At 50.5% G+C, this 25,822-nt stretch overlaps 1 protein-coding gene across 1 annotated transcript; it reads right to left on the bottom strand.

Annotated features, from left to right (window-relative positions):
- Positions 1 to 474: 474 nt before the first annotated feature.
- On the bottom strand, positions 475 to 25,529 carry CCDC12 (coiled-coil domain containing 12). Its single transcript, XM_063301910.1, has 7 exons — positions 25,416 to 25,529; positions 11,241 to 11,314; positions 4,940 to 5,019; positions 4,196 to 4,257; positions 4,049 to 4,083; positions 2,352 to 2,428; positions 475 to 1,503 (listed from the first exon to the last, which is right to left on the bottom strand). Exons 1-7 carry the CDS (start codon positions 25,506 to 25,508, stop codon positions 1,424 to 1,426), a joined length of 501 nt encoding a protein of 166 aa, XP_063157980.1. The 5' UTR covers positions 25,509 to 25,529; the 3' UTR covers positions 475 to 1,423.
- Positions 25,530 to 25,822: the final 293 nt, after the last annotated feature.

Raw genomic sequence — 25,822 nt, 5'->3', positions numbered from 1 at the left:
CCTCTCTCAAGCCACCTACCTTCTCTGTCCAAAATGTGAACATGGTTGTCCTCAAATGAGTGTCCTTTTTCTTTTAGATGAAGGTAAACTGCTGATTCTGGTCCTGTGGTGTCGCTTCCACCGAAAAATAAGAGCAGCAACGGAGTATATGCAATCCAGGGCAGTGAGGCGTGTTCTGAGCTCTACACTGGGGGAACCAAACAGCCTTTCCACAAGAGGACGGCCCAACACAGGAGGAGCACCACCGCAGGACCAGAGTCAGCAGTTTACCTTCATCTAAAAGAAAAAGGACACTCATTTGAGGATTGTTTGATCTGTGTAATTTTAGACTGAAGAAGCTGCTTGGACAAGCAACGAAATGTTTCAAGCAGAAAGAAAGAAGTCCAGGGGCCATGACTCAACCTACAGACAAATCCACCTGGATGACTGAGAATCTTCATCGACATGATGCAAAATGCTGCCTTTTCCCGTGAGTCCCTCTCCTTTCCAACTCAGTGACAAGATTTACAGCACAGGCGAGGGAAGTCCAAATAGCTTTGGGAACGTTTTATTACAAAAGAAACAAAATACCTCTACCCAACTCAGCACAGTGGTGGCACGCCTTCTCGGGGGTAGAGAAGACTGAAGAAACATGGAGAGTGAAGGGCCTGTAAATGAACGTGCCGGGCTTCGACGCGGGAAGCTGCTTCCTGCGACCCAGGAAGGACGGGCCAGCCGCACAACTGTTCACAGGAGACACCAGCTGAGTCCCTCTGCATTTTGCATGCTGAGCACTGGATGACAGGTGCCGCTTATTTAAAGCATGAAAAGCAGGAGTCCACCACAAGCCTGCTGCAAACTTGCTGAGAAGCAAGAAAGGGGAAACAGGAGGACGAGGCTCTTCCAAGCACACACATGCACCGGTTGCAGATTTGTGCTTCTGGGGCAAAGCGGGACATTTTGGCTCCGTGCTCCTTTAGAAGGCGAGAAATCCAGCACAATCCCCAGGCAGCTGAGCAAGTCCCACCAAGGAGGAGTGCAGGCCTGGCCCAAACCTAGATCCAAAGTGATCTCGCCAGGCTGGCCTTCCCTGAGCTTCCCATTTGACATCTGGGGCTGCAAGGGTCTCTCTTGGGTTGCTCCCGGCCCAGGAAGAACAGGAGGTTGGGGCAGTGCAGCCGAGAGACTCAAGATCTGGTGCGTCTCTTTCTTCCCCAGGAAGGCACCAGCAAGGACCCTGGTTTGGGGAGCATGTGTTTGGAGAAAGCATAATGTGTTTTGGTCAGCAACAAGCATGAACTGCACCCGGGGTGTTCGGGCTGCTCGGTCCCACCATGGTCTTAGGTCCACACGAAGGCTCTGGGATTCCTGGGGGAGATCCTTCCCAGAGTCTGGAACAAAGGAATCTCTTTCCTGCAACAAGCCGCTCCGCGCCGAAGCCGCCTCAGTCCGAGTCACTGCCTTCCTGCTTTGCTGAATCCACGGCAGAAGCCAAGTTCTCCTCCTGGCCTCTCAGCCTTTCTCCTGCGAGAGAAACAAGCAGATGGATCCCTTGGATACAGGTACATAGGCGGTGTTTGGGTGGCACCCTTTCCACCGGCAAGGCGGGCTGCCCATCAAAACGCCCCCTTCAATATTGCCCCTGGGCAGCTGCAGGATCATGGCCAGAAGCTTGAATGCATCCGAATCCCCGTCCAATGTTTCTGCCTAGTCATGAGGTCCCACCTCTATGAAAAGAACCAGACAGGCAGACAGACAAGGATTTCCTGCTGTCTCCTGCTGGCTGGGGAATTCTGGGAGTTGAAGTCCACACATCTTAAAGTTGCTAAGGCTGAGAGCCTCTGCTTTAGAGCCTCCGCTCTCCAGATGTGCTGGGCTCCACCCCACATAAGCCTAAGTCAGCCTGGAAAAAAGGCCTCCTGAGTGGAGGCGATGGGGGCGGAGACACAACAGCCTCTGAAGGACCTCAAGTTGAGAAAGGCTGGTCTCTTCCATCCTTTTGTTGGAACAACCTCAGCCTCAGAAACGTCTGAGAGAGACATCAAAAGCCTTCCAGAGGCACATTTCATGGTGAAGCCATGAAAGTCTGGCCTCTTGTACAAAGGACTCATGTATTATGGGGCAGACGTATTAGAATGGTAAGAGAAGGGTGGAGGAGGAGAGAGGGCCGATGTCAGATGGAAGGAGGACTTCTTGGACGTAGTTCCAGATCCGGCTTGTAAACCTGGCCCTAGCTGTGGCCAGGTGAAGTCATGGGCAAATGAACTTAGGTAATTTGCACGATTGCCTAATCTGCATTGTTTGTGCAATGACAAATGGCCTCTTAGGACACCTGAGTGCTCCTGTGTTTTCACCCACAGACCATCACTCACGGATCAGCTCAGCAATCGCCCTCTGCGTACGCTTTTCCAGTTTTTCCAGCTTCTTGGCTACGTCTCGCTTCAGGTCCCTGGGGGACAACAAGAGGGAAATGAAGCAAAACAAAATTCTCCTCCCAGCTCGGGGGTTGCACAATCTTTGAAGGCAAAGTTAGCTCAGAGCTACCGTCCCTTTGGACAGCAACCAAGGGTGGGCCTTTGTATTGCACCTGGAGAGAGCTGGGACCCCTCCCTGCAAAGGGGGGAGTGGGTGGGGGGTAACTGCGGAGAGCAGGACCCTCTTCAAACAGATACAACGGAGCTCTTTCCCCCAAAAGAGAAAACGGGCCTGCGGAGGCTCGCTCAATTCTCAGAAATGCTCAGAGCAGAGAATCTGAGGAAACAGGAAAAAGGAACAGGAGAAAACAGAACAAACCCAGAGAGCTTTCAGGCAAATCATTTTTAAATGAGAAGAGCCACCAAATCAGACAACTGTTCCTAAAAAAAAAAAAAACAATCTAAAAACAACGGCTAAATCTGCTAAAATGTGGTTGCTAAAAACATGCCTTCTGAAAGAAGCTTAAGCTCTTTCAAAGGGCCAAAGGTGGCCTTGGTTCTAGGACTTCTCAGTGTAATTCAAACCAGAGATATCCAGCAATTCACTAATAGGGTCATCAGTAGGGATCAGATATCAGATTGTGGCCACCAGCAGAACAAGTCTCCAATATGTTCAACCACACAAGGGGTCAGTCAAGACAAGTAGTCCTCGACTTACAACCGTCTGTTTAACGACAGTCCGAAGTTACAACGGCCTTGTAAAGGGTGCTTTACAGCCTATAAAGCACTTCCGAGCGTCGCAAAACGTCACACACCCCTGCAGTCACATGACTGTATTTCGGGCATTTGGCAACCAACTCACATTTACAACCGGTTGCAGTGTCCCGCGGTCACATGATCATGTTTTGCGACTTTTTTGCCATTTTCCGGCAAAAAAATGCCCACTGGGGAAGCTGGATTCGCTTAATCACCACGTGATATGCTTAACAGCGACATGATTTGCTTTACAGCCAGGGGGGCTTGCCTTACAACTGTCATCAAAATGGTCGTAAGATCAAGTCCAGTCACGTGGTGACTCTTAATGACCATCCCAACTTACAAGCACAATTCTGGTCCCAAGTCGAGGATGCCTCTATAATCCAGGTAGTTTAGAAACTACAAGCAGTTTCTAAAAAGCTGGTGAACCCAAGCCTCTTTTCTCAGACAGCCTGAAGCCGGTATGAAAAGGTCAGATTGCTACCCACAGGCCTTCTCCAGCCTAGAACCCTCCAGATGGGTAGAACCTCAGAGTTCCCCACCTATCCATCCCATCTGAAGGGCAACACAGCTGGGGGAGACTGACACACACACACACACACACCTTTCCTGAAACAATGGGATAGAAAAGAGATCGCAACTCCACTTCCAACCAACAAGGACAGATGTGCACCCATGTGCACGCACGCACACAAGCAGTCTGGTAGCACCTTTTCTGACCCACCGATTTGACTGAAAGGCAGAAGCCCTCGTGAGCTTCTTTTTGGCTACCATAGATTAACATGCCTCTGCTCAAACTGCCCACAGCAAACTCAGGGCTCCCTCCCACGCCTGGGGTGACGGGAAGGCCTTTAAAAATCTAGGCTGTGCCAGCGCTGGAGGCGAATGCTCCTACTCACCAGTCAGGCTTTCTGGGGGCGAGGTTTGCCAGATCCTAAAGGGGAGGAAAGCAAAGGTGGGTCAGCGGAGAAGCACCCTTCCTTGAGAGCCACCTGCCCCCTTTTCCCCCAAAGGACGTTCCCCGGTTTGATGCCAGAAGGCCTTACCACTTCTTCGATGACAAGCTCAGGCTTGGCCGCCTCCAGCTGGTCCTTCACTTTGTCTTCCACTAGAGAGACAGGAGGGAGCCACAGTGAGGGATGGGCAAGGAAGAGGCTGAAAGGCTAGCCCAGAGTTTCTCAGCCTTGGCCCCTTTAAGACGGGTGGACTTCAACTCCCAGAATCCCCCAGCCAGCACTGAATTGAAATCCACCCGTCTTAAAGGGGCCAAGGCTGAGAAACTCTGCATAAGACGTTCCCTGCATTGACTGTCCTGGTGGTGCCAAGAGGACCCCTAGAGAGCTGCACGAATCAAGGCAGCCATCTCCAAGCGGGCGCCCCCCAGGCCTGGGAATCGCAGACCCAGTGCAAGGGGAGGGCCACCAGGTTGGAGGTGAAGGCAGGACTCCGGAGGACAGCCGCCAGGGAGGAAAAGCCCAGCCACCCAGGTGGGAGGCGTGACACAAGGGCTTCCCCATCCTCCAGGAGCAGCTGCTCTCAGGGGCCCCATTTGGGCCCTGGCCTGGCGGCCGCAAGCTAACCCATCCTTAAGACTCGGGGCAGAGGAGCCCACGATTTTCCCCGTACATTATTGCTATACGGTACTTTTAACTGTGGTTAGAGTCATGAATTTGATGGGTGGCCATATACAGTGAAAGGGAGGGGAGGGGAGGGGAGGCTGCATCCTGCTTGCGGGATTCCTAGCTGGCTGTTGCTGGGTAAGGCCCTCCTCGCCTCCTCGGCTGAGCTACCTGAAGCAGGCTTGGCTTTCGGCACGACGCATTCCTTCAGCTCCTCATCTTCCGGGGTGTAATTCCGCAACTTGAGCTCCCTAGAAAGAGGAGGAGGAAAGGAGAGCCGTTTTGGAAAGAGGGCAGGCGAGGCCCACGGCTGTCGAAGCTGTGCCCTGATGGCGGCACTTGTGTTCAGAAGAGAAGGAGCAGGAGCAGCGAAGCACGACGGACCCACGCTCAGAGCTAGCAGGCATCCAGACCCCCTTCATGAGGGCACCCCAACAGCGCCTCTGACCGGCGTGGGAGGATGGAACCTTCCCTGGAAACGGACAGACCACTTCCCCAAACTGCAGCCTAACTGTGTATTAACCCCCACAAAAAGGCAACAAATACAATCCAGGAACACCGCAGAGTGAGGTTTACAGGTAGTCCTCAACCTACGACCATTCGGTCAGCAACTGTTCCAAGTTACAACGGCGCTGAACGAATGGTGGTTACAACCGGTCCTCGGAGTTCCAGCCATCCCAGCACCCCTGCAGTCAAGTGATTGCGATCTGGGCCCTTGGCAACCGGTTCACACATACGACTGGTTGCAGCACCCCGCAATCACGTGACAGCCGTTTGCAACCTTCCCTGCCCATTTCCCCAGACAGTCAGCGGGGAAGTCGGCAGGAAAGGTGCAAGTTGCTGGGGGGTCCTCCCCACTCCCACACCCCGCACACACACCCTTGCACCCTCCCCAACCTGCGGCATGCCTCTTGCACCCCCTCCCCTGCACCACTGTGCACCCCCTCACTCCCTCCCCCACCCGGCAGCGGCTACTTACCTCCCTGCCAGCCCACCTGTAAGTCACCTGCAACTTGCAATTTCCTGCCGGCTTCCCCAATGACTTGGTTGTGGGGAGCTGGCAGGAAGTTGCCTCGCGTAACGACCATGGGATTCGGTTAACAACAGCAACCAGTACCGCAGGGATTGCTGCCGCTAAGCGATGTGGTCGCGCTTTACAACTGCCTCACTTGGCAACAGAAATTCCAAGCCCAATTGCCGTCGCAAATCGAGGACTACCTGTCCTCGCTTTGCTGCCAGCCCTCTCTCGGGCCTTTCCTCTTCTGCCTGGTGAATCAGAAACAAATTCCACTGAGCTCCACACAGTTTACTCCAAGGTGAGCCTCCGCAGGACAGCTGCCAGTCCGTGCATAGGGAGGAACCCTTGCGCAAGGGGAGAACTCACTGGGCAATGCGCTGAACTGCAGAAAGTTGCAATCCTGACACCGAACGCTAGGTGTAGACATTGCCCTTTCTTTTAGTTCCTCTGCAGCTCCCAACAGGCCTCCCTCGCCAAGCTAGGTGGCAGCACAGTGGAGCGAAGGCTCCCAGCGTCTGCGGCAAGGCGCCTGGACTGCCTGTGTGCCTCTCCTCTGAGCACACAACCGAGGACCACGCAGAACAGCCTGCAACGGAGCGGTCTGCAGAAGAAGGGGAAATGGGAGAGAAATCAGGACTTGGGGCTGGCCCTTCGGTTTCCCCTTATCTGGAAACCAGAGGTAGGGCTGGAATGTTCTCCCAACTGCAAATGCTTCCTGTTCTAGGACTCGTTTAAAAAAAAAAAAAAAGAGCACGCAGGGTTGATCAACACACGGCTGAACGGTCTCTCAAAGGTGAGCATGCAGAACGGCTAAAAGGAGTCTCCACTGGATGTTACTCATAGTCACTGTCATCCCCCACTTTTCATTCAGAAGAACTCGAAGCAGCCCGTAGAAACAAACAGAAACTCGAGTGAAAATATAACTACCTCCATTTAAAACTGAGATTTAAAGAGACAGAGGCTCTAGGCTCAAAAACAGCGCTGCGGTTTAAAGTAAACGGCGCCCAAACTGGGAAAAGCCACCGAGAAAAGCCAGAAGGAAGGGGCCTGGCTCGGAGGGAGAAGCACTTTCTAGCTGCCCGTCTATGCCAGGCGGCTTTCTCAGAGGCCCACAGATCCTGAAATCACCCCAGCCCAGTTAGGGCTCCAAAAATCCTTCTTTTTAAAATCCATGCAATCCTGTCCGATTCTGGGAGACTGCCTGGACAAGTCCCTGCAGTTTTCTTGGCAAGATTTCAGAAGTGGTTGGCCATTGCCTCCTTCCTGGGGCTGAGAGAGAGGGACTGGCACAAGGTCCCCCAGCTGGCTTCGTGCCCAAGGTGGGACTAGAACTCACGGTCCCCCGGTTTCTAGCACGGTGCCTTAACCACGACACCAAACTGGCTCTCTACCCAAAAATCTTAACCAGACCCTGTATCACACCCAGAAGCAAACTGGTATCGAAAAGGGCTGATAGTTCAAATAGTTATTTTATTATTATTTTATTTTATTCTTTTCAGCATCAGTGCAAATCTTACCCGGGCCCAGCCCTACCTGGCCTCTACTGAAATACAACATCTTGAATGCTCATCTGGGGTAAATATAGAACCTTGGAAACTTTAAGAGGAATTTCCCAGCTTCCTTCACAGTGTGTTTACCAAGGTGGAGTCTCCCGGAATGACTGGCGACGCATCCTCCCGGGTTGTCGCCACCTGGGAGGGGTGGCTGTTCACGAGATGCCAACGGGCTCCCCTCCCACCGCCTGGCTGCTTCTGCCTTCCATCCCTGCCCAGCCTCCCCAGCTGCCACATTCAGAGCCTGCTGCAGCTTCTGAAGGGTCGTGGCCCATGCCTCTGAACCCCAGCCTTTTTTGAGGGGATGGAAAGGAAGAGGGGAGGAGGACACAGGCTGGCAGTTCAACTAAACTGGGGAGAACTGGGGAGACACTGGAATCTGGGGGGGGGGAACTGGTATGAGAAAAAAAATATTGTTTTCTGCATCAACAACTCCAATGTGTTCGAGGGAGTATTCTTTGTCAGAGGAAAAATAAGAGTCACATAACTTGCAAGAAATGGGTGCACCAGATTTTTCTCTTTCTCATTCCATTCCCCCCCGCCACCGTATTTTCCAATTGTTTCACTGGTGTGTTTCCTCCAGATTACCACTGGGGGAGGAGAGCCATGTTAGTCTATGGCAGTGAATCGCAAGCTTGGCAGCTTGAAGATGGGTGGACTTCGACTCCCAGAATTCCCCAGCCAGCTGCTGCTGGCTGGGGAATTCTGGGAGTCGAAGTCCACCCATCTTCAAGCTGCCACGGTCGAGAAACACGGGTCTACAGTAACAAAGGGTCTGGTAGCACGTTTTTCAACTAACAAATCTGATTAAAAGGTAGAAGTTTTCGTGAGCTTCTTAAAGAAGTGTCCACCTCGAGTCTAAGTGACTCAGCCGGTGCGCCTCGGCCTAAACTCAGCCAAAATTCGGGGGGGGGGGGGTGTTCGAAACAGATCCCAGGTCTAGTTATCCCACATCTGGGAAGCAACCTTGCATGATGCATTAATGGTCTCCGTCGGATTTCTGAAAGCCAAGGCAGAGCAAACGCAACGGAGGTCACCAGCCATGTCTCCTTGAGACCCTGTCCCAGAGCTTGGTCCAGCCACTAAAGTTCTCAGGAGGCAGCCTCAAACCAAACTTGGAAAAACTGGCATCCGCTCTGGGGAAGAGGAGCAAAGGAAGAGAAGGTGGCTTATTCAGAGAAAGGCTGTTAGACTGCACAGGAAGACCTCGCTTAACTGCTGCTCTGTTTAGCAACTTCTCCAAGTTACGGCGGAGCTGAAACAAGTAAATTTACGACCAGTCTTTGTACTTGTGGCTGTCGCAGCACCCCTGTGGTCACGTGATCGCGATTTGGGTGGTTCGCAACCAGTGCACATTTATGATGGCCGCGGCGTCCCGTGATCACCATCTCCGACCTTCACAGCCGGATTCCTACAAGCAAGGTCAATGGGGGAGCCAGCAGGAAGTCGCAAGTCACGGCCACGTGATGTCACGCTTAATGACCCACAGTGATTCGCTTAATGACTGCAGCGGAACTGACGTCGTAAATCCGGCGTGGTCATGTGACATTTTACTTAATGACCATGTCACTTAGTGATGGAGTTGCCAGTCCCAATTGCGTGAGGACCTCCTGTATTTCAAGAGCAACGTCATCTTCCGTCTGTCAACTTCGCATCCTCCCAACCTCTAGGACTACAACGGCCAGAAATCCCAGAATGCGGAAGGCTGCGGGCTGGGGGGGAGTGGGGCGAGTTGCTGTCCTATCCATCTGGACAATGCCAGGCCAGAGAAAGGATGAATGAGGAGCAGAAGACTCCGCTAGATACAGTGCAGGTAGGATGAATCGGTTTCCGAGTAGGCTGATGCAAAGGGCTGAGAAGAAACCACAGAAATTGGGTTTTCCTGCTTTCGAAAAGCTTAAGCTGCAGGTGCCTGTACTAGTTAACACTGCTAATCGGAAGAACACCCAGCAGCTGGGACATTGTAACTCAGGAGAACAGGAACTCAGCCCAGCTGAATAATTTAAAAGACGTCGGGCTGCTTTACAGGGAACGCCATCAGTTGATTGAATCATCAGAAACAAAGGGTGCAATATCAGATCCATTAATTATTCACCGCTGCTGGGACTGTGTAACAAGCTGCCACGCAGCTCGCTAATTCCCTTCTCCCAAACAAATCTAACCCTCGCTTCTGAGCAGGCCGGAATGCACGGCCCAGAGCTCCGTTCAGCGACCTGACGCTCCCCCAGACGTGGTGGGCTTCAGTTCCCATCTAGCTGTGCTTCTTTTCCAGATTGGGAGGAGTTCTATTAAACTGATGTGGACATTCTATTTATTTATTTATTTATCTTATTTTACTTTTACCCCGCCTTTATCGTTTTTATAAACAACTCAAGGCAGCCAACATACCTAATACTCCTTCCTCCTCCTATTTTCCCCACGACAGCAACCTATGTACAGGTAGTCCTCGCTGACTGCAATAGGGACCCACAACTTGGTCACTAAGCAGCACGGTCATTAAGCATGACGTCACGTGACCGCACCAGCTTATGACATCAGCTCCGGCTGAGGTGGGTAGGCGAATGAATCACTGTAGGCCATCAAGAGCAATGTCACATGATCCTGACTTGCGACTTCCTGCCAGCTTCCCCACTGACTTTGCTAGTCAGAAACTGGCTGTGAAGGTTGCGCCCGGCGATCACCAAGTGCCCAAATCACAATCACGTGACCATGGGGACGCTGCAATGGCTGCAACTTTGAGGACCAGTCGTAAGTCTCGTTTTTCAGTGCCGCCGTAACTTTGAATGGTTGCTGAACGAGTGGTCTGTAAGCGAGGACTACCAGTAGTGGAAACAACGCCAATACACTTTTGTAATCAATTTCCTCCGTTTTTGAAGTTAGGTTGTAAACTGGGGAGAAGGAATCTCTTTTTTACTGATGATGAGACTCTGGAAGTGCTGGGAACTTGCTGGCAAACAGAGATGAGAGAGAAACTATCTTTCTTAGCTATGGGTTGGTACCTGCTTAGTAGTGAAAAGCTTTGGGCTTCCAAAGAATAATTCCTTAAACAGATTTAGCCATCGAACATACTCTGAAGAACTGACTTTACTTTCATCTCAAAAGCCAAGATTTGGCTCTAAATGACCTCTAGGCCGTGGCCATAATGGGGAAAACCTGAGAGCTTATCAAAAGGAAACAGGCAAACCGGAACAAACGCCCCACCTGTAGGTATCAATCTGATGAGCAAATTGCACGCACATTCCATTTATTGTCCACTGTTGGATGAAGTGTGGGACGTCACCTGAAACCGAGCCAAAGCTTTGATCCATCTAGTGTACAAACAGCTCAGTCTCCCACAACTTGGAATGTGCAGGCTGGGGGGTGCTAGCTTCACACCCATCTGAGGGGCACCGGATTGGAAAAGGCTGTTTTAGAGCTCTAGCTGATAGGCAAAGAGCAATCAAGCCCATGTCTAACTAACGCAGCCTGCCCTGTCCTGCTACAGGTGGCCAGACTGCCCGCGCATCAGATCCGCCCAGCATGTGGCGCGTTCTGGAAGCCGTGGCCCCACCGATCTGGAGAGCACCCAGCTCAGAAAGAAAAAGAAAACAGCCCACGCTTGATTAGGTGGGTAGACAGCCACGGAGGTGGCCTTGAAGCAAATGTCCAGAAGCTGTTAGAGAAACAAGGGCAAAAGCATCCCTTGATCCTAGGGAAGGAGGTAGGACCGGCAAGGGGCCCAGGCCGGCTCCCCTCGGCTCAGTAGGGTGTTCAGAGGGAGGGCAAGAGAAGCACAGCCGGGCTCGCAAGATGCTGCTTCCAGAGCCTGTCTCAAGGAAGCATGCTCTGGCCTTCCTGTGGAGACAGTTCCCTGATCTGGCCTATCTCACAGGGCTGACAGCGAGAGTAACCAGAAACTCACTTAGGTTTTGGAGCACCCTCCTCCTGACTGTTGCTTTCCAGCAGCCTGGCCTCTGGCGCCGCGTCGTCCTCGTTCTGTTGGTGAGAGAGGACAAAGCAAATGAATGCAGGAAAAGTCCCCACGGGTCTGCTGCTCTAAGCGAGAACCACCCGAGAGCCGAGTGCCAAGGTCAGTGAAGCACACAAAGGTCACAGCGTGGGTTCATCTGGATTCCCTCCAGAACGCCCCCCCCCCATCTCCCACTGTGATTTGCCAAATAGGGGACAATAAATGAACACCGGGCTGGCTTCTGCGTATCACTACAGTTGCGTGCCCATCAGTACTGGCTGAAGGCCAGTAAGAAATCCGGGCGAGTGAAAAACAGAAGCCCAGAAGAAGATGGAATTCTTCGAACTGCGGTTCCTTAGACTCCCAGGGCCTGAGTTGCCTTATCAGGCAGCCCTCCAGAAAAAGAAAGCACATGCCAAAACTGTTTTCTGGGAAGTGATGAATGTAAACGCAGCTGCACTGAGCGAACAAGGTGGGAAGAAAAAATATTGGGTGACTTGTGACTCGCTTCGGCCCCTTGCCTCAGCTCCTGCTCCCAGAACCAAGCACCACCGTCTTTTCGTGTAGGACACTTCGGCTAGGCTAGTGCAGAGATCACAGAAGGCAACACAGACGCCCCACGGTCCAGCCATTTAAGAGGATGGCTAAAAACAATTATGAGTTCCCAAGGGCTCGCAGGTTTTCTTGGTCTTCTGAACAAGGGTGGAGCAGGTGGAGAACCAAGTGCAAATTGGACTGGCTTTGCTGTTCATTTGGAATGCGAGGGGAGCTCATGCAGACCGCCACATCTTGCACGATGTCCTTCAACTCCAGGAAGATGACCCTCCTGTTCTGCTCCAACAGAGGCTACTGGTACAGGGGCAGAACCACACGTGCCAGCCTTGCAAAGGCTTGAGATTAAGAACCATCTGAACATGGCTAAAGCTGGCTGGGGAATTCTGGGAGTCGGAGTCCGCGCAGCTCAGAGTTGCCAAGGTTGAGGAACCCTGTTCTAAAATCCACATCAATCCCATTACGGATTTCCTTTCTTATATGCTGATGCGGGATAAAAAATAAAAGGTTCCCTTCTCCCCCCGATGGGTGGTGCGTGTCTTCCTCGACCTCGGGCCCTCCACCAGAGGCCTGGGAGTTTGAGGGTCCCGCGCAGGATCTGAGCTGTTCACTGCACTATGGAAAGAGCCTACATTTTCCTGCAAACAGGACCAAAACAACAGCCTTGTAGGAAACTAATTTTTAATGGGGGGCAGGGGGAGAGAGTAAGTCCAGTTAATAATAAAAAATGTCCCTCCCAAGAAGCAACATTCCAGAAGCAGCTTTAAGTCCCAAGCTCAGGGAGCGCCCTGCTGACTTCCCCAGCTTGCGTTTATCATAAGGAACAAACACTTCCATCCCCGGTTCCAAAAGTGAAACTTTCCCTTGCGTTTCCACATTATTCAAAAGAGGCCACAGCAGAGGGAATGCAGGCTAGAACAAAAGCCAGGAATCTATCCGCAGAGCTAACCAACTCTGCGCAGCCTGAAATTCATGCGACAAGACCCCCGAGAACAGAAGGACCGTTTTCTTAAATGTATCGCTAAAGGCAGTGATTTCCAGGTCCACCACAAATGCAAGAAGCCACCGAACCTCAACAAGTCAGACCGCTTATTTTAGCCTACAGACTGGTTAGTCTAGAGCAGTGTTTCTCAACCTTGGCAGCTTGAAGATGTGTGGACTTCAACTCCCAGAATTCTGTGCAGGCTGGGGGATACTGGGAGTTGAAGTCCACACATCTTCAAGCTGCCAAGGTTGAGAAACACTGCTCTAGAACTACCATAAAACCCAGCCAGCCTTCTGGCATGAGTTGGAGAAGATCAGCTAGCCCAGAGAAGGCTGCTCCAACCAGTTGCAACTCGTCACGATCTCTGGCAGAGTGGATCTTCCTTCCTTCCTTCCTTCCTTCCTTCCTTCCTTCCTTCCTTCCTTCCTTCCTTCCTCCCTCCCTCCCTCCCTCCCTCCCTCCCTCCCTCCCTCCCTCCCTCAGGAAAGGGATGGCAGGGAGTGGAGAGGAGCAGGATGGGGGATGGACAGCCTTTGGATGAATTGGGGGTGGCAGTTAACATTTTTTGGGATGGTCTGAAGTCTTGGGTGGGTGGGGTGATAATGCAAAGAGGGTAGGCCAAATTTCAAACTCCCCCCCCCCAGTTTTGGAGATATTCCTTTCTTTATTCTTTAAACTTGTGTTACGCCCAGTTTGGCTTTAGCCACAGGCTTTTCTTTTTGGTTTTTAGTGTTTCCCCCTCCAAAGGAGCAGGAAAGCATCCCATGGCATTTAGTAGCTGTGGTGGGAGATGGCAGAAACAAAGGGGGCTTCACTCCTGAGCTCAACCACTTAGCAAGGGGGCTTTCTCCCATTTTACAAGTGCCTCCCACCCTGGCCAGGCCACTGACCCAATGAACTTTATACCCAACCGCGGTATCCAGTTTGCCAGGCCTCTCTGCCAAGTGGGCCCCAATCGCTGTGCTTAATAAAAAGGCAGGCCTGTTTTTCACAGTCGTCAATCACCTACAATCCAATCCTTTTCCACAAGAGGTGCCAGGGTCAAATCAGGGACCTCCTGGATGAAAGCCAGGAGCCTTCAACGCTGCCATTTTCAGATCATCTTCCCCCAAGAAAAGCAGGAAAGGGAGGGAAGAATGTCTGCTGGGTCAGATCACAGCTAGCAAGTCCTCTGGAAGGTCAACCCCTCATTCTGGGGGGTTCGAGAGAACGGGGAGGCTGATGAAAGCAGTACGTCCCACCCACGCGCACACAGCTAGGAAGAATACGGCAAGGCTTTGCAGACTTCTTTTCAGGGGCTGAAAGAAGATGGGAGGACCTTCTCAGTTATGTCACATTTTGCATTAAAAAAAAAATCTTCCCAAGGGCAATCTGAACGGATGTCAAAAGGAACAATTCCTCGAATGTGGGCCAATATTAAACTCACAAGCTGAGGAAATCCAAGGACTTCCTATCAGATTTTTGTTCAAAGTGTAACTGCACCGGCCTAATTTGACATCTTCCATTTCCTCCAATTTTGCCCTTGTTAACAGCACAGAAGCCTCATTTGTTCAATTCAGAATTGCATAAGCCAAGGTTTCTCACCCGTGGCAGCTTTAAGATGGGTGGACATCAACTCCCAGAATTCCCCAGCCAGCACAGCTGGCTGGGGAATTCTGGGAGTTGAAGTCCACCCATCTTAAAGCTGCCAAGGGTGAGAAACACTGGTATAATAAGCTGTCGGGTTCCCCCACCCCCAATGTTGTGCCTGTAATGTTGTGCCTAGCTCCCTGCAAATGGGCACCAAAGTTGCTGTATTAACAGTCACAAGCAGCTAGGTAACAGGGACACACGTGTAACAGGTTAATTTCAAGCCGCACCACTTGAGTCGGCTGAAGATGCTCATCACGTGCTTTGCACATATTAATTAAGCATTCCCACTTGGGTGCAAGACAGATCCAGCCGTGCATTTTTGCAGTTGATCATTAACCTACTTTCTCTCCAAACTGGCTTTGTCTCCTCTGCCCCAAAAAACTCTTAGAGATTGAACTGGGGGTGGGGGTGGGTGGGGAGGGAATCGGCTGGAAAAACGCAGGGTTGTCTGACCAGCCATCATTCAAAGCACGGGCCTGGTTAGGCTAGCTGAAGTTTGCATTCCTCTCTCCCTCCTCTCTGCCACTGTCAGCCCAACCCAATCTCTATCAAGGTCATAGACCAACATGTAGGACAAATCCGACATCCCAGACAAGTGTGATTTTGCTCTTCTGGAACCAGAGGGGCCTGGAAGAAGCTTCCTGCACAAAGGAAACCCCCATTACTTACTGCTACCCGGGGACGAGAGGTTTGGAAACGAGAGGGGAACCAAATTCAAGGCTGGAACGCGAGGAACGCTCTCCTCAAGAGAGCTGTTGAAGGAAGACCGGAAGGGCGGCATGGCCAACTATTTCAGAAGAGGGTTTTACAGACTCAGGCAGGCTTATGAGGTGCCACGAGAGCCAATTAAAAGTCCAGCACAACCGGAGAGGGCACCAGCTTTTGGAAGGGGGGTGTTCAACAGGCCTAGCTTAACACCACCTCAGTGACATCATTCCCCACCCTGCCTACTTAAATGTCCACTTCTATCCGGGGCGACTCACAGCTCCTTGCAGCTGTTGGAGCCAGTGGCTTGCTCAAACATGCCCGAAGCGGCCTGTGCCAAGGCCCCTGAGAAAACCACTGACGGGGACGGAAGTTCAGGATTATTTAATTGCTTCTATTAAGTTAATTTATGTAGCGGCCTGATGAACAGGTGACTCAGGGCAGCCCGGGCAAAGAAAAAACACAGGCCAGATACCCCCCCCCCAATTAAGTAACTAAAACCTGTTGTACCCAGAGCAACGCCATCCAACCGAAAACCCTCCAGAAATGATCAAGGGGAGCACAAAACCTCCCACTTCGGCGCCTGGAGGAAAAACTAGGTCTCGGGGGTCTTCTGGAAGGCAAGTAGGTTGGGGGAAAGCTCAGGGGGAAATATTGAAGTCCAAAGCACACGGTTTGAGTTCAGGCGGGCTGCTCTGTCCGAGCTTGAAAGGCTCCTGTTTTGAGCTTGGCAACTTCTCATAAGGGCAAGATACCAGCAGGACTTGGCAAGGCCAGAAGGGCCACTTTCCAACCCTTGAAACATTTTGAATCTGCAGGCCCCAACCTATGGGTGTTTAAGACACCAAACACCTGGATTCCCCCACCAAAGTGATCTTCAGAGATCTTCCTGCCAAGCCAGTTGGAAAAGCACATTACAAAAAGCAGCAACGGAAACAGGGATCTAGCCGGGTGCTTTTCTGCGGGCTCCTTTGCAGCAAGAAGTGTTTCTACAAAGCACCAATCACTGAAGGCCAACTAATTTTGCAAAGGGAGAGCAGGAACAATGCATCACAAGGTGGTCCGTAGGCCTTTCTCAGGCTGGTTCCTAACGCTGATTCCTTTATTTGATCCTCGCACAAAATTTCTAGACAGGCAACGCATGGACAGAGGGCGAGGGCTGCAAGGCCAGAGGTGAAAAGGCCAGAGGTAGAAAGTTAAAGTGGGAAAAAGAAGGATCAAGCCCAGCCCCAATCCTGGGCTGAAAGTATGTGGGTCTGAATGCCATTAATTTTCCAAGTCCTTGCAAACTGCCATTTTTAAAGCTCCTGGGAGTCTTGTGGTCTTGTTCTGCGTTTATGCACAATTAATCCCCGCTCGCTTGGTTATTTATACCAATACTCCGACTGGCGCCGACAGGTTTAAAAGTACCTCTGCGAGTTTTCAGAACTGTCACATCCTCTGGGCCGAACCCAAGAAATTTCACCACCTTGTGCTGGCAGGGCGGGAGCCTGTGTTTAGTGGGTGCGAAACAGACCAGGGGGTTATGGCAGTTACAGCAGAAGTGGTTTAATCCTGGCGAAGCTGGATCCCTTGAGCACCTCAGGAAGCGGGGACCCATTGTGGAAAATTTCCAGTCACCTTGAAGAGGTGTGTGCAGACCCATCGGAGTTATTTTGCTTTCACTAAAAACCCAGGAAGGTAAATGAAGGTGCCTCTGGGTTCACCTCTCCTCCTCCTGCGGTGCAGAATTGTAGCTTGTAAATAAATCCTTTCACCAAAAACCTAGTTCTATTTTCCCCAAAGCTGCCTTTTTTTTCCATAGCCTGATTTTGGAGGGGGATAAGCTGTTCTAATTAAACACTTTTGAGACAGACGTCCTTGTTGATGTATTGCAAAGCACCAGAAATCTAGCTTCCACAAGGCCTAACGGAGTACGTGTGATAAGGAGGCAGGAGCAGCTTAGAGCAGTGCTTCTCAACCTTAGAAGTGTGGACTTCAACTCCCAGAATTCTATGCTGGCTGGGGAATTCTGGGAGTTGAAGTCCAACTTCTTCAAGTTGCCACGGTTGAGAAACACTGGCTTAGAGGGATGTCCAAAGGCCATAACAAAGTTAATTCAGCCCGAAGATTGCACGGAGAGACTCAACCGCAAAACTGAACTCCGATTTCTCCTGGAGTTTCCCGTGCCCTCCAGATGCACTGGACTCCATCAGCCTGGTTGTACGTAGTGGCAAGGGACCCTGGATATTAAAGTGCCACCCTCTGCAGCAGGCACCAGGTTAAAGACGGAACAGCAGCTTCTTTATCTGCTTTCGCACTGCCGCTCTTATATCTACTCTCCGGCTGCTTCCTCCCATGAGAAATTTGATAAAGGTGACACTCTCCTAGAAATACATGGCAGGGCAACGAATTGCTGGTTGAAGGTGTGTTTTTTCACGCAACGGTGACATCCTGAATGCTTTGGGCTACCAAGGAGTGAAGACTCTGGCGGGATCTGAAGCCTCTCTTCTAATTCCCTTTCCAAAAGGACCAGGCAGTGAGCCTTTGCCAGTCTCAGTTCAGCAAAGGATCGATGAACTTGGAAGTGTACAGAGCGGGCTCGTGCAAGAAAGAGAAACCGCCAGGAGCAGATCGAAGGGGTAATTGACTGCAAAAGAGGATCGATTTAAATGAGGTTTGAAATCAACTTTGATTTTTCTCTTCCATGCGTTTCTGGGACAAACATGCCTGAACGTCGTTTGCTAGGACCAGCCATGGTTTCTATGAACCTTTTGTGACCCTGCACGATGGGTTCCCAAGGGCGGAACAGAACCACAAGCACACCTGGCCACGAGACTAGCCCGCCGGGGGGGTCCATCGGTGTGAAAACCTTGCAGATGTTTTAGGCTGGCCCTCATCAGGGGAACTAGTGCTGCTTCATCTCCCTCCTCTCCATCCCCGCACCACTGACCCCTTCCCCAGCAAGGCCCCTTCCAAAGGTGTTAGAACTACAACTCCCAGAATTCCAGAGCATGCTGGAGGCAGAACTGTGGGGGGCTGCAGTCTTAAAACAGGCGGGAGAACAGAGACATAGCCAGTGGACACATGAGCACGGGTGTGTGCGTGTCACATGGCTGAAAAGAGGAGAAAGGAATGCCTAAATCCAATCCAATCCAATCCAGTAAAATAGGCTTTCGGAAGAGCTTTTATATTATGTACTACACAGTGTTTACAACTTGGGCAAATTCCAGATGTGTGACCTTCGACTCCCAGGATTCTCAGCAATTTTTGGAAGCTGAAGTCCACACCTCTGGAAATTGTTCAGTTAGACCAGTGTTTCTCAACCTTGGCAACTTTAAGGTCTCTGGACTTCAACTCCCAGAATTCCCCAGCTGGCTGGGGAATTCTGGGAGTTGAAGCCCAGACATCTTAAAGTTGCCACGGTTGAGAAACCTTGAGTTAGGTATGATGTACCAGCATAATCCCCTTCACCCTGCTTTTTAGCCCTTCTCACTTAAATAATTGCCTCAAGGTACAACTATAAATGAAGGTTCTTTCTTTGATTTTTACCAGGCATGCCCAGCAGGCAAGACCAGTTTGATGCAGATAAGCCCTGAGAATTTAGGAGAAATAGGGGTGGATGGTGGCTGTGCAAAAGAGTGTTTCTTCACAGTAGTGCAACATAAATATCCGTGATGCAGAAAGAGCCAGCTTGAACGTTCAAGTCATAATCTGAATTCAGGCCAATATTTTATACTTGACTCTGGAATGAATTCATCCATCATCCATCCACCTCTGTCTGCCTCGATTCTCTTTACTCAGAAGCACCAGCCATTGAATTTAGAAGATAATATCTGGAAAAGTTCAAATGATGTCAAGGGATGCCTCAAAGTTTATACCCAGGCGCCTTTCTCCCGGCTGAAATCAAAACATGTGTATAAACCTTTCTGAAAGCAACAGAATTGAAACTTTACTAGGAACTGCCCAGGACTGTGGAGTCAGCCATGAAGACGTATGTCAACTTCAATGTAGTTATATTTAGATGTTGCTTTATAACCCAAGCTATTTTAAGAGAAGGATGAATATTTTCAAAAGTCCAGAAGCTACAGTTCCCCCTTTAAAGCATTGTTTTCAACCACCCTGAGCTATAATGATTTGTTAAGGTAGCCAGGGTAACTGCCAAGAAACAGAGACAACATGATCGGATGGTTAAGCACATATTCCAAACTCCCACTTGGTTACTGGCTCCAACGTCCAGGCCTCAGCCAGAAAATGGATGAATCTTTCAGCACCGGCCTGGGTGGCAAGGTGGGGGGACGGCATTGGAACAAAAGGAAAATAACACTTTATTTACTGTGGCTAGAGTCATTTCTGTTCTTCCTCCTGTGGTGTGAAAACAGGAAATCTTCAGGCACCCCACGCTGGGGCTTGTCGTGACTCCAGATGAGGGCACAGCTAACTTCCAGAAGATCAGAAGATCACCAGAGCTGGCAGCTTATAACAAACGTGCCCATTTTGCTTCTTAGGAGAGAAAAGATACCCCAGATGACCTTGGCTAGTCTGGAAAAACTAAGGAGGGCTGGGCTTGGTAAGGAAGCTGAAAACATCTCAGAAGAAGAGAGTGGAGCCCACTTCCAGACGGTGGCTAAGGAAAAACACGGATCTGTCCCTTTAATCACCAGGAATCAAGCTTGACTCAAGGGAGCCTTTAGTTGAGTTAGGTCAGTATTTTTCCAACTTGGCCACTTTAAGATGGGTGGAGTTGACGTCCACCCATCTTAAAGTGGCCGTTGGAAAAATACTGATCTAAGTGATAAGATCATAGTATGACTGCTAAGATGTGACCGGTAATGGTCTGTTAAATGTGAACGTATGTCAGACGACAGATGCAGTATGCTGTCCCTTAATTCTCCCTTTAAATCCGAGGGTGTGTTAGCTAATAGCCGTAGTATTATTTTCCTTTCATTCTTTTCTTTCCTTGATTGTATAGTTCTAGTAAATAACATTACTACTTCACTATTGTTTATTTTTGATGTTATGTAAATATATTGAGAACTCTTGCACCAAAGTCAAATTCCTTGTATGTCTAATCATACTTGGCCAATAAAGTATCCTATCCTATCCTATCCTATCCTATCCTATCCTATCCTATCCTATCCTATCCTATCCCATCCCATCCCATCCCATCCCATCCCATCCCATCCCATCCCATCATTCTGACCTTGGCTGATCTTGAAAAGCTAAGTAGGGTCAGATCTGGGTGGTCCTTGGATGGGTTAGGGTTAGGGAATCCAAGGAATCCCAGGGCTGCAGGGTAGACTGGCAAGTTGAAAACAAATGGCAGAAGGCAATGGCAGAACAGTTCTGGGCCACTGCTACGAAAATGACACAGAAGTGTCCAAGAACCCAGCTGGACACCAAGGAGACCCCACCTGCCAAGGGAGTGAAGGGGCACCTAACTACGTGCTCATGGGTTCCACCACCTCCTACTGTTTGGGGACCATGCACACCGAGTTCCATCACAAAACGCTCCCTGCTTCATGCCTTGCACAACTAATCTGCCTTTCCCCCCAGCATAACCCTAACAAATAACCAAGGACATCATTCACTTGCTGGGATCGATCCCTTCTCACCGTGCTGTTTTTAAGGGTTCCTGGGGCACCTCAATAAGGTGCAATCCAGCTGCGTGCCCCAGCATCTGATCCTTTTGAGAGAGAAACCCTCTTTAGAAAGCGAATCGATCTCAAAAGCATGGGGCGGGGTGATTTCTGCATCCGCCCCAAAAGCTCAGGGAAAGAGAACCAGGGGGCAGAGATGAAGAGGACACTTGAGCCCACTCCCCCGCCCTTCTGATGAGAGAGCCATCTACCACCAAATGCCCTGTAGTAAGGACCCCGACCCATTCATCAGTCCTAGTATTATTTGTGATTTTATTCCGAGGCGCCACCGTAAGCTCACTGCAGCCCTGCCCTGGGCCTCTTAGCACCCACCGTAAGCATCAAGTATAAACCACAATGATGTGAAAGCGATTAACCTGCCTCGCAACGTCACAATGCAGACTCCGGCCTTTCGTTCTTCCTGTAGCATCGGACTCAAGCACGCTAAGCCACGTGGCTTGCTTTGTGACGCTGCAACACACGCTTTGTCCTTAGTCCCCTCTTTGCAGACATCCATGCCCTGGACAAAATCTGCTATCCGAGAGCGCTCCATCTATGTTTTCCGAAACCCAACCTAAAAGTTTATTAGGCAAACTATTAATAAACCATGAGCTGGGAGGAAGGCGGTTTATCTTGCCAGATCGGCCAGACAGATTCCTTTATGCTTAACATGGATAATTCATAGCACCGCAGCTTCTCAAGGGCACTGGAGTAAGAAGTGTGCTGACAACCCCCTGGCTATCGACTTTCTTTTTTAATTAAAAGACAAACGGCTTCTAGCAGACAAAAAGCAACTGTTCTGGGCAGCAGGAACATCTCAATCGGGCCTTGCGTGGGAGAGAATGAACACGAAAGGCCTTCGCTTGGGACAGGACACTGAAATCCCTCCATGTGTTTTAACCGAAGGCAGGTTGCCCTATCAAGTGTGCTCAAGATTTGGCATGGATTTTAATACAGCATTCGACAAGCACAGGCCCAACTCTAAAACCATGCAGGGTGATTCAAGGGGATTCGCAAAGAACAAACAACTCCAAGCCTGGGGTTAATGTCTTTGGGGGGGTGGCGGCTGCCATGCTGTGTTTTAATGCCTGCTTTTAGTCCAGCCTGTTCTGTTTCATCTCTGTTTTTTTAATTGCTTTAACTTTGTATTAGATTTTGTAGGCCCACCCAGAGTTCGTGAAGTGGGAGGCCTCAATAAATTTACTGACCTAAATTAATAGTGAAATAAAAGGATGAAACAATCCGTCTAATTTATTGCAGCCCAGCTGGCCAGATGTTCCTGGGAAGTTCACAAACAGCAAGACCCAACGGAAATGGTGAAGTCTTGTTGGTGAGCAGGATTCCAAGCATTCTGAAGGAGGCAAAATCTATTTCTCTATTCAGCTGACCTTTTTATGTGCAATTTAGCAAAGCTCATCACTGCTAATAAATGTCTGGCTCCATGGTGGCTTGCTTGCAGATGTTTCATTAACCCACCAGGTAACATCATCAACCCTGAGCTGCAGAGATCCTCTCCTATTGGGATTAGGGTTACTTCAACAGACAATGGAGGTCAATATACTTCCTGAATCAACTGCCAGTATTTCCAGGGATCACCTGATGTTCGGGTGAACGGATGGAAAGCCAACTCTTCCTGCGTTCTACCTTCATTCTCATAACCATCAAGCGCAACATTTTGGGTTTTTATCTAAACTAAATCACGAAGGCTCACGCCTGTTATCATAAAGGAAATGCCACTGAATGTTCACACGGCACATTTGAGTATTTTACCGGCATCAGGAACCTGCTGTGTAGCCATCCTGCAAAATACCGATTGAGTTAATCCGGGATATAACTATCGCTAAGACGATGGCATTTACAGAAGGACAGCTACTGAGCTAAACGTAATTATTTCCACCCACACCAGCCCTTTCCACTCCAAAGTTATTCACTTGCAGCCCAAGATACCCCCCAGTCCTCACTCATCTCACCGCAAGTTTTCAAAATCCTTATGCAGGAGGGTTTCATTCAGCCATGTGCTCACTAGGTAATTTTATGCAAAGTCCTCACCTCAGTAACCCCCATCCAAATCTTCAATAAAATCTGTCTTTCTATATGCGTGTGCTGATAATACTAGGTTATCTTATAGTGACCTTCTTCAACATAGTATTTATTCTCTGGGCGTTTTGGAGTACAACTCCTATCGGACAGAGCAAATACAGGTGTTCCTCACTTAACGACTACAGCTGAGACCGGAATTTTGATTGCTAAGCAAAGGGGTCATTAAGTGAATCCAACCCAATTTTATGACCTCTTTTGCAGCTGTCATGAAGCAAATTACCGTGGCTGTTAAGCAAATTACACAATTCCCTGTTGATTTTGCTTGCCAGAGGCCAGCCAGGAAGATCAAAAATGGTGATCACGTGACATATAAATTTGACTTAAGGACAGACCTAGGAACGGAACTCATTCTTAAACCAGGGACCTGCTGTTTTGGAGGAACCAATCTGGCCCCCCAGAGGACTCAGGGGACTGCTACGAATCAAGGCCCCTGGGCCTCAGTCCTCCTCCGTTCCTGGAAATGGGGCACTCCCAACTCTTTTTCCCAGGACAGAGGCCTCAGACAGGTTAAAGCAGGTAAGAGAGGGTCCTGAAGGTACCCAGGTGCCAAGCCGTACAATGCATTCTAGTGGTTGGTTTTAGATTGCAACCAGAGACCAACTGGCAATCAGTCACAGATTCATGGTATGTCAAGCACCTGACTGTATGAGGCCCACAGAATTCTAGACCAGCTCCGGGTTCTGAGTGATCTTCAAGGGCAGCCCCAGGTAGAGAGATCTGCAGTAGTCCAGTCCTGACCCTCCCACTCCAGGTAAGGTCACAAGTGATGCACCAGCCAGAGCTGGGGAAGGAGCCCCTGGCCATGGCTTCCACCTACCCTTCTAGCAGTCGCCATGAGGGGAAGGAGTGGGCCAGTCCCTCTCACTCAGCCCAACCTACCTCACAGGGTTGTTGTGGGGAAAATGGGAGGCAGGAGTATTAAGTACGTTCACCACTTTGAGCTGACGAAATATATATAAAAAATGATAGGGTAAAAACTGAATAGCCACCACCACCACCACCGCAAATCTGGGGGGCCTCCATGGTCTGAAGCAATCTAACTGAGCACTAGCTGCAGAAAGGAGGATCTGCAAGAATGTCGGACTGGCCCCTTTTTGGAACGGGACACTGATGTGATGGATGACGATATCCACAAAAATTGGCTAGCTGACTGAGGAACAGGGTGCTGTGGTGGTGACGGGTATAGGACTGGCATCAGGAAGACTGAGGTTCAAGTCCCACCATGAAAGCTCCCTGGGAGACTTTGGGACCGTCAATCTCTTTCAGCCAAACCTACCTCACAGGGTTGTTGTTATAGGGAAAAGTAAGCTTCTGAATCAAAGGTGAATTATAACTCTAACAAGTACCTAACTAGCTGAGCCTTTTGGATATTACAAGACGTGAGGTGTCCTCTTACACTGTTGTTATTACAGGTAGTCCTCATTTAATGACCATTCATTTAGTGACAGTTCAGTTGTATGATGGTGCTGGAAAAACCGACTTACAACCGGTGCTCACACTTATGACTGTCACAGCATCCCCGTGGTCACATGATCATGATTTGGGCGCTTGGCAACTGGTTCATAATTATGACCGTTGCAGCATCCCGTGGTCACATGATCGCCATCTTCAGCCGTCCCTGCTGGCCTCTAGCAAGCAGAATCAATGGGGAACCATGTGATTCACTTAACAACCACATGGCTCACTTAACAACATGGTAATTTGCTTAATATCTGCCACAAAAAAGGTTGTAAAGTTGGGTGGGATTCGCTTAATGAATGCTTTGCTTAGCAACCAAAATTCCAGTATTAGTTGTGGTTGTTAAGTGAGGACTACCTGTATTATTATTAGATATTTTTAATCCCACCTTTTTATATGTGACTCAAGGCAGCAAACGTACCTAATCCCCCTGCCTCCTATTTTCCCCACAACAACCCTGTGAGGTGGGCTGGGCTGAGAGAGAGGGACTGGCCCAAACTCACCCAGCTGGTTCTCTATAAGCTATCTGGGTGGGCTGGACTACAACTCTCATCAGCCACAAACTTCAGGGGAAAGGACTAATGGATGCTATAGGCCATCACATCTGATGGGGAGGAAGCTTAGAGGGCAGTCATTATGGGCTTTGTAATCTGACCCATCTGGGGGTTGGCCATTTCTTTAATTTCTCTGTCTTAAACATCAGGAGGCGGCTAGGGAATGGTGGGCCTCGTTGCCAGCACACCTGGAGGAAAGAGGCACTAGCAACTGCAGACAGCAGAGCGAGCGCGGGCGATGGGCTTTGTAGTCCCTAGCCTTGTGGCCGAGTACCGTTTCCCCGCCCAAAGCAAAAAAACCGAAAATGGTGGACATTGCACTCCAGCACATTGGAGGGCGGGGTGACAGGCATCACAGAGCGATGGGCTTTGTAGTCTCTCGTTTGTTCGGCGAGGCGGCATTCCGACATGCGCGAGTGACGTAGCCGTGACGTCACCCGCGAGCAGCTTCCCGCCCGAGGCCTCCCCCTTCAGGCCGGCAACGCCCCGCGGCCGCCTCCCGGCCGCCCCCGGCCCTCCTGACCTTCCTGGTCGTCCCGGTGCGCTCCCGCAGCGCCTTGAGCCGCTCCCTCCGCCGCAGCGCCTCCTCCTGCAACCCGCCAGGCGCGGCCGCCATCGTCAGGCGCTCTGCGCAGGCGCGCCGAGGGGGGCTCTGCCCGGGGAGCAGGCCGCGCCGAACGAGAGCAGAGCCACCGATCAGCGACGCAAAGGGTGGCCAGCCGAGCCCCGAGCACGCCTGTCGAGGAGGTGTCAAAGTTGCGGGAGGAGGGAAACAGTGTTGGTTGGGGGGGAAAAGGTTGTCCTCGGTGCGGAGGAGGGCAAAGGCGACAGGGCACTCAGAGTGGGATATCGAGATGCTACATCATTCTGTGAGCATTGGACACAGATTCCTCTGACCATATGCAGAGTGCAGGAAGCCTCTATACTGTA

Source organism: Candoia aspera, chromosome 4, assembly GCF_035149785.1.
Source record: "Candoia aspera isolate rCanAsp1 chromosome 4, rCanAsp1.hap2, whole genome shotgun sequence".
Taxonomy (NCBI): Eukaryota; Metazoa; Chordata; class Lepidosauria; order Squamata; family Boidae; genus Candoia; species Candoia aspera.
This window is presented reverse-complemented; position numbering and strand designations above follow the sequence as displayed.

Coding starts and splice junctions, on each gene's coding strand:
- CCDC12 (XM_063301910.1), bottom strand. CDS start 25,508: ATGGCGGCCGCGCCTGGCGGGTTGCAGGAGGAGGCGCTGCGGCGGAGG. Junction 4,258..4,939: donor GAAAGCCAAGCCTGCTTCAG/GTAGCTCAGCCG, acceptor CTGTCTCTCTAG/TGGAAGACAAAGTGAAGGAC. Junction 2,429..4,048: donor GCCCCCAGAAAGCCTGACTG/GTGAGTAGGAGC, acceptor GTTGTCCCCCAG/GGACCTGAAGCGAGACGTAG.